Source organism: Morone saxatilis, unplaced genomic scaffold (genome assembly GCF_004916995.1).
Source record: "Morone saxatilis isolate NCDOM2014 unplaced genomic scaffold, NCSU_SB_2.0 Contig3, whole genome shotgun sequence".
Taxonomy (NCBI): Eukaryota; Metazoa; Chordata; class Actinopteri; family Moronidae; genus Morone; species Morone saxatilis.
Genome location: NW_023339873.1, coordinates 7,017,500 through 7,025,271, shown reverse-complemented (window position 1 = coordinate 7,025,271; position 7,772 = coordinate 7,017,500). Strand labels below are relative to the sequence as shown.

General features: G+C 40.1%; 1 protein-coding gene across 2 annotated transcripts in view; it reads left to right on the top strand.

The window, feature by feature from the left end:
* The first annotated feature begins 4,787 nt into the window (after positions 1 to 4,787).
* The window catches only part of LOC118337464 (synaptosomal-associated protein 23-like), an 18,767-nt gene continuing 15,782 nt past the window's right edge, over positions 4,788 to 7,772 (top strand). The window contains exon 1 of one of the 2 annotated variants that reach the window (XM_035674515.1): positions 4,788 to 4,888. Coding sequence is in view for 1 of the 2 variants with exons in the window: in XM_035674514.1 (XP_035530407.1) it covers positions 5,100 to 5,101 (2 nt within the window). In the remaining variant the exon portion in view is untranslated. Of the gene's footprint in view, positions 4,889 to 4,967; positions 5,102 to 7,772 lie in introns of those variants that run through there. The other variant, XM_035674514.1, reaches the window with a different exon arrangement.

The window sequence follows — 7,772 nt, the reverse complement described above, 5'->3', positions numbered from 1 at the left end:
CACACACACACACAGTCTTTGATAACGGTTCTGTTCCTCTGAGCATTCATGTGGACATGACTATAAAGGGAACAGCACAAAGACAGAGGGAGCAGAGGAGGGAGGGGGAGAAAAGTGTGTGTGCATCATGGGACTGAGACTTCTTTAATGTTGGGAAGTGAACATAATGAGTAAGCACTGTGAACACACACATGCATACACACATGACGACCCATGTACAGATACACACACACAAACAGTACAGTACAGACATACAGTATGTAGAAAAGCACATGCAGATCTAGACATTGACAAAGACATAGCATGCACATGCACACATGTACAAAGACACACACACACAAACAAAAACACAAACAAAGGGAAGCACTTCCTTCCCTATTTCATCTTATTTTTGTAGCATTTAAAATCACTGTTAATTACTCCTGTGTGGGATGCAGTGATGGGGTATAGCCTGTGGAAGATTAAAAAAAAATGTGTTTTCTCTTCTTCTATTCCACTGATGCTGTCCTTCTATCGTTCTTCTTCTCTGGTTTGTGATCCATGGTTGGTAGTGGTAGGATGCCTCCAGGTCTGAGCGTCATGTATGAGTTTGTCTCCTTTTCTGTTTGTGGTGTTTTTGTGGAAGCTGACCTCAGTCATTAAAGTCAGTCAGTCAAAAGTAAACACAGAAGTCAGAGCAAGGAGAGAAACACACAAATAAAGATTGTCTTTTTGTCTACTCGAACAACACGGCCAAGTGAGTGGAATTTCTTCAGTGCAAATGTGAATTAATTTTCATTTTTCTCCCACAAAAGGGACAGATGATTGTATTCATATATTAGACTGCACCTGGGTCTTTATTTTGCCCAGTCTATCTTCCTCTGACGTCAAAGTCTTGGGACGGTGAGCATTGAGCTCTGCCAGTCAAAGCATGAAATTATTCAGATGAAATCACCCTCTCCAATCTTCAGCTGTTTCTCCCTCAGCGATGTGACAGCTAATCTGAACTGCTGACAACATGGAGGCTGAATAGCTTGATAGCCTTTCCTCTCTTGTTTTCATCAGATTTCAGTACAGGGTGGCCTGTATTTAAGTACAATTTTGAGGTACTTGTAATTTACTTGAGTATTTCCATGGTCTGCTACTTTATACTTCTGCTCCACTACATTTAGTTACTTTTTCAGATTTTACTTAAAAACACACATGATAGGCTTATAAAATCGCTGTTCAAGATTAACCAGTGGGCTCCAATGTTTTTGGATTGTGATCCCCAACAACAGTGGTAGGGCCCCTTGTCACATTTCAGATGTCACACATTTTTACACTTGACTGATGTGGAACAGTTGATGTATAGATAAAAAGAAAATGCAATGGGAACAGACTACGTTTCTTTAATTAATACATGAAACTAACATAAAAGCCATATTTATAGTAGCGCTCTTTTCATTACAACACTCATTGCACCCTTTTCTTCTGCCAATGGTCTTAAAGCACTTAAAGAACTTCTAATATTCACATAAAAGAAGTAGGATGTAAATGCAAATGAATTCGTATTTTCTGGGCATTAGGTTAAACATTCTTGCTACATTTGGACAGAAACTTGTTTTAGGATTTCCACCAAAGAAAAATTATAAAGTCAAAACTTATCACATTTTATTTAAATAACTGTTTGAGGCCAAAAAAAATAAATAAGCCATTATTTGATTAAAAAAGATTACAGAAAAGTAAAATATATATATATATATTTAAAAAATGCTAATTTGTGTTGCAGAGATTTTCCTCTTTCTTACATCATTAATCATCTCACAACAAGACAGATTTAACTTGTGAGGGCATAAGTTTGATCCCCACCATAATTATTAAAAAATATATCTATTAAAAGTCAGGTGTCCTTGCACAAGACATGGATGATAAATGCTGGTGACGCCTAAAGGCTAAATGTCTAAAAAAGTAGAATATGAAATGTTTCCTCTCCTCTTTGAGCTCAATAGGTTTTCCTCCAGATCCAGACATAAAGAGACAGATAGACAATAGACACTTCCCCCCATCGGGGCTTGTAAGGGCCAGTGCAAGCTTGAAACATTTATCAGCCCTGTTTTAAAAGCGTTATTTGAAACCACTGACTCGTCTCTTTTGGCAGCATGATGCAAAAAGAATATCAGAAACATTGTTTTTGGGGAAAACTGAGGTACATGAATAATAGATGAGCCTTGGCTTGCCATGTTTGGCCCTCCTGTGCGAAACGGGCTAATGGCTATCGATGTCTCTAGCTTCCATCAAATTGCTTCATATGAGAGCTCAATTCAAACTGAGAAAGAGTAGATTCCAGTGAAAAGGAGACGAGGGAATGAAATTATCTCTGAATATTGAGATGCACGCTTGGTCAGCCAATTTTTTGTCCTGACAAGTATCAGGTACCAGCGGAATTAGCCTAACTTAATATTAAGCCTGATCACGCAAGGCCCCGAGACCTTCCCATGTCTCAATCCTTGTGAGAGGAAAGATGGATGTGTGATACAGCTGGAACAGAGCCAGAAACGAACAGATGTGCTCCTTGAAATCATGAGAAACTGGTGATCTGGGCTATGTCACTAACTCGCACATGCACACACTATTATATCCCCAAGTATTCTCTTCCAGATTTAATTAATCACTTGATTATTTCAGATATTTTCATTGGCTGCCGTTCATGTGGGACAATAATTGGCGAGAATAAATTTGGCCTATATGATGTTGGGTCTGGCAACAACCAAAAAGGGGGGCCAGGAAAATACAGATGGCAACCTCTCGCCATTCTTTTCCTTTTTTCTTGCTATGTCCTCTTCTGTTGATTTCTCGCTCTCGCAGACACATTAATAGGTTATAGGCTAATCCATTCTCCTCTCTCCCGTGTACTTTTGTCTCCTCGTATTCAACTAACTGGCATGATTTAGGAATTATGGAATTAGGGCAGCGTTCCCATCTCTATTAATGAGGAACGGCATGATGAAAGAGCTTGATCCTGAACGTGCCATCTGTAGTCACTATTACACATTCACTTAATCTATCTCTCTTTCTCTCACTACTTTCTATTCTTTCTCCCCTTCCCCTTCCCTTCCCCTTTCCGTCTCTCTCACACACACATCCCTTTTTCAAACACACACTCATTATACCTTAGCTGTAATTACAGAGGAAATACTTATTCGTAGCTCTTCAAGCACTGTTGGATGTGGCGTGAAATAGTTAAATGGCACAGCAGGAAAGTTAACTATAGACCACACACCCGTGCAAAGACACACAGGCGTACAGGGGTCCAGATGGACCGTGTGTTATTGCTGAATAATGTATACTATGTAGACTCTATAAAAGATACATGGGGAAGGGGGAAGCAGGGCACCATCCAGGCTCCGTGGGCAGTTCGGTGAGGGCAGCTCTGGAGCATCCCTTGTGCAAATTTGGAGATGTCACAAAATGTTCAGCTTGTAGGTGACCCAACAGGGGAAAATATTTAGCTGCAGTTAGAGAGGGGAGAAAAAGAAAAAAAACACTTTGCCTTTTAGACACTGTCAGTTGATATGTTTGCTGGCACCCTGCCCAGTGTCTTTGCAGTCACCTTGAACAGGCTTTTTGTGGTTTAAACCATAAAACTTGGGGAATTACACAGCAGATTCAATGCTAGAGGCTCGGATTTCAGAGCATCTCTCAGAAACACTATGAAAAATATCCAGCAGTCTGTCTTCATGTAAAATAGCGAGGAGGGTGGGGGGTATGAGGGGGCGAGGGGGAGGTCTTGGGTGAAGGGTAAATGCTGCACTCATGTGGGGGAAATGAGCAGCGTCTCTTTTTTCTCTGGAGTCATATGACAGGACATGCGCACCAACATGTGCTGCGTTCGCGTGCTCGTCGAAAGCTCTTTCCTCTGAGACTTACAGTTTGAAACACAGCTGCTCAAACAAAATCGACCCAGGTAATTAAAGGTTGGTATAATTTGCAGGGAAATTAAGAAGAGGCACATTGTCCCGAATTAAATATTTTCCAAACTAAAAGCCCTCTAAAAGCCAAAACTCATTGTGAATTATATATATTTAAAAAAAAGTGAAAATATAAACATATTACCATGTTAATTGTTTACTCACAGAGCAATAAAATCACTCTTGGCTCTATTTATCTCTGGTGATGTAGTAATCAAGTACATTTACTCAAATAGCCTATTACTTATTTTTGAGATTATTGAGCTATCTTTGATTTTATTGTGCATATTCAAACTCATTACATGCTGATAAAACACGATACTACCTAAAAAAAGGAGTAAAAAAATGTTCCAGTTCAACCAGCTACAATACTAAGATGCTTAAATTGTACTATATCTCTCATTTGCCTCCTGCTCTGCCTCTTGGCCAGGTCGTCATTGTTAATGAGAATTGGTTCTCAATGGAGGTAAGGTATGTGCACACATACTAGGAACTTCAGGAAGGTTTTACGTTGCTCTCAATGTACAAACATAGACTAAGCATGAATAAACAGGACAACAAGATAAACAAAAGAGACATAAACTACTATGTACAGTTATACATATATAAACAAACAAAAAAAAACATTTGTAAACAGCAGACAATAGTGTATCTGATTAAATAAAGATACAATAAATAATAATGTAATTTAATGTCTAATCTAATATATTTAGAGCTACTTTTACCTGTAATTTGAATATTTCTCAATTGTTTTATAGCATGGTACTTAAATAAAGCGTCTCACTGCTTCTTCCGAGTTTATAAAACTACTGTATGCTGGCTCCGCTTTGGAATCGCGATATTTCCGACAGCACTTAAACGCAGCAGCCGACACACTTCGGACAGCCAGACGGAGGAAACACTGAAGGAATCCAGGAGTTGGCCAAGTTCAGATACCGTCAAGAAGGAGGAGTAACGAGGTAATTTTAAAAAAAAAAGGAGGGTTAACCGTAAGTAAAGACTCCCCGGATAAACATCTCTCTCCTTCTTTCCTCTCGACATAGTTGTTTGACTGTTTAGGCGGTTGACAGGAAAGCGGAACTAGCGAGCTAGCAGCACATTAGCCGAGTTGCCCCAGGATCCTGCCCCTTGTTTGCCACACTGCAAAGCCCAACAGCAACCTTTAGGACAATGTAAGGACAACTTTAATCTGCCTTTTGTCAGACTACTCGACACTGTTCCCTTTCGGTTTCCCCCCCCAACTCTTAAAGTTTTTAAAGTGTTAATTTCTTGGGACTTTGGAGTCACAACTTTGGTGTCATGGGTGTGGGTGACAGCGTCTTTTTTTTTTTTTTTTTTTTAAAAGTGCATTTGGTTCACGTTTCTCTTCAGCCTAACGTCACCTGTTTGTCAAGTGACCCTCGTTAAACAGCGCCTCAGCACTTAACTGTATCCCTCTCTGTTTGTCAGGTAACCAAGGTCAGGTGTTTTGTGGATACAGATATTTAAATGCAATGTTAACAACGGAAATGATTAACCCTCTGTCGCCTTTTCTGCTGTGTCCTCATTTATGAATGGCAGCTGTTGTGAAAACCGCTGACACATGGTTTTGTTGTTGCACCCTATAAAGTCTCTGAGAGGAATATAAATGAGCTTCAGGTTTTTGTCTGTACAGGATGATGTCATTGGCCCTCTTGTTGTTTGTTTTGGTGCAGATGGAGGGGAGGTGGTGGTGCTGGTGGTGGTGGGGGGGCATTACCAGTCAACCAGCCTGCTTAAAAACATTTCACAGTTCACACTTAACCAAAATCACCTAGGACAGGCGGTAAGAGAAAAAGATCAAGAAGAGGGATATATGATCACAGCGTGGTGAGAATAAGAAAGGGAGGTCGGTTTGCTGAAGTCAGATCTGGAGGAACAGGTTTGGGTAGAGGAACAAGAAATGTGTTTCCCTGTAGGAGCTATTGTGTTCAGACACTCGCTGTGGGTTGCTGTGAAGAAACTATAACATGAACGGGTATGTCCTTAAGGCTTGTTTAAGTATTCTCCTCCCGGGCTGTGAACGCATGTAGTGTGTCTTCACAGTCTTGAGTGGTTGTCGAGTGTGTGTGTGTGTGTGTGAGGTGTTGAAATATAGGGTGTACTAATGCGGTGAGAGGCTCAAATTGCACTGGGGCTATAAAACAAATGTAGTATTTACCCTTGAGTTGCTCATGTGTAAACTTGATGAAGAGGATGAATCTGTAGTCGGTCATACGGAGAGCCGCTTTGCTGCTACGTGTGATTGGTCTTTTTAGTGTTGACACGTTCATCTGCTGGTGTTGTGCCTTGATATTTCAGAAAGAGCACCAAATGTGTGAATGAGTCCTCCTTCGGTTGTTACAGTTGTAAACTCGCATCAGTATCTTGCCAAGTCCGATAATCGGTTAGAAAAAAAGCATTCAAGAGTGTGTGAACCAAGTGCCCTCTTTCTAAAAAATAAAAAAAAGGGAAAAGAAATGTAGAGTCATCAACATTAAATCCTCTGATGTGTCTGCCAAGTAGACTTTCCATTTTCCCTGTTTTTTGTGTGTGTTTTTTCTCTCAGGATGTAAGTTGGTGCAGGAAAGGGACCTTGGAGCTCAGGGGTTATTTGAAAAACAAGAGAAGTCACTTTAAAGGAAAAAAGGTTGACAGGAGAGGAAGAAAAAGGAAGATAAATAAAGCAATTTTTCCTGAATGTTGTTATCTTTTAACAGCACGCCTGATATATTTGTTGGTCGGTATTATTGGCCTATTGTAGTGTATCAGAATCTACGTACATCCGATATGTGCCGATATAATGACTGCTGGTTGACAATGTATATGTTAAACTATTCTAACATGTTAGAGAACATTTAAATAAGTCATTTTGGTGCCAAATTGGGGCACAATCCACATAGAAAACGTCTTTTTTTTTTTTTTAATTCCAGCTCATACATTTGCTACATCGGTTGCGATATTGAAATCGTTATTGGTCTCAGAACTTCCACACAAGTTGGGCTCTGCTTTAAAAAAAAATGTGTTTGTGATTAACTGGGTCTGTCCTTGAAAGTCCAGTCTTTCTGCAACTCCGAAAACAAGCTTTAGTCTTTGCTTATGATGATCTTGATCTAATGTTACCTTGTGCACCAAACGCTGTCCGAGGCGGCCATTTCACCACGGTCATTTCAGTGCGTCCTGTAATAATGTAATGTAAATAATGTAATAATACAATCATTTTTTCTTTTTTGGATTGGATTTGAATCTCTTAAACCGCTACACTGCAAGGTAGCCAAGCTCATGCTGTGAGCATAAAACATCTCCATATGGATTGCCTGCAAAAGCACAGTGCAAACACACCTATTACTCAAACTCTGTGTGCTTCTGCTTGTCAGTGTAGTTGTATATTAATGAGAAACCAGCATCGTTTACAACATCTCCTGTGGAAAGTACCATATGGGTTGTTGTTTTGCTGTTACTCGTATAGTCCTGCTCTTACCTCTAACACATAGGGGCATTTAATTACGGATTCACCTCTTTTTTTGACAGACTACATTTGTATATAACTCCTCCTTTTGAAAAACAAACTTGAAGCACAGAAAAATGTCCAGTTCCTCAACGGGCCGCGCTCAGTGGCCAACCACGATAAACACTTCCTGCTAATGGCTCAAAGTAAAAGCTTCAGCGACGTCTTGCCTTTTGCCCGCCCAACTGTTGTACATATTGTGCAAGATTATGAAATCTCAATATTAATCTGAACGCAGAGCCTGCAAGGAGCTGTGAAATGTGCTCACATCTGGTGTGTTCTGATGTGATCAGCTGTGGGACGACGTCACGTGAGATCAGTAGCATAAAGCTTTTTTT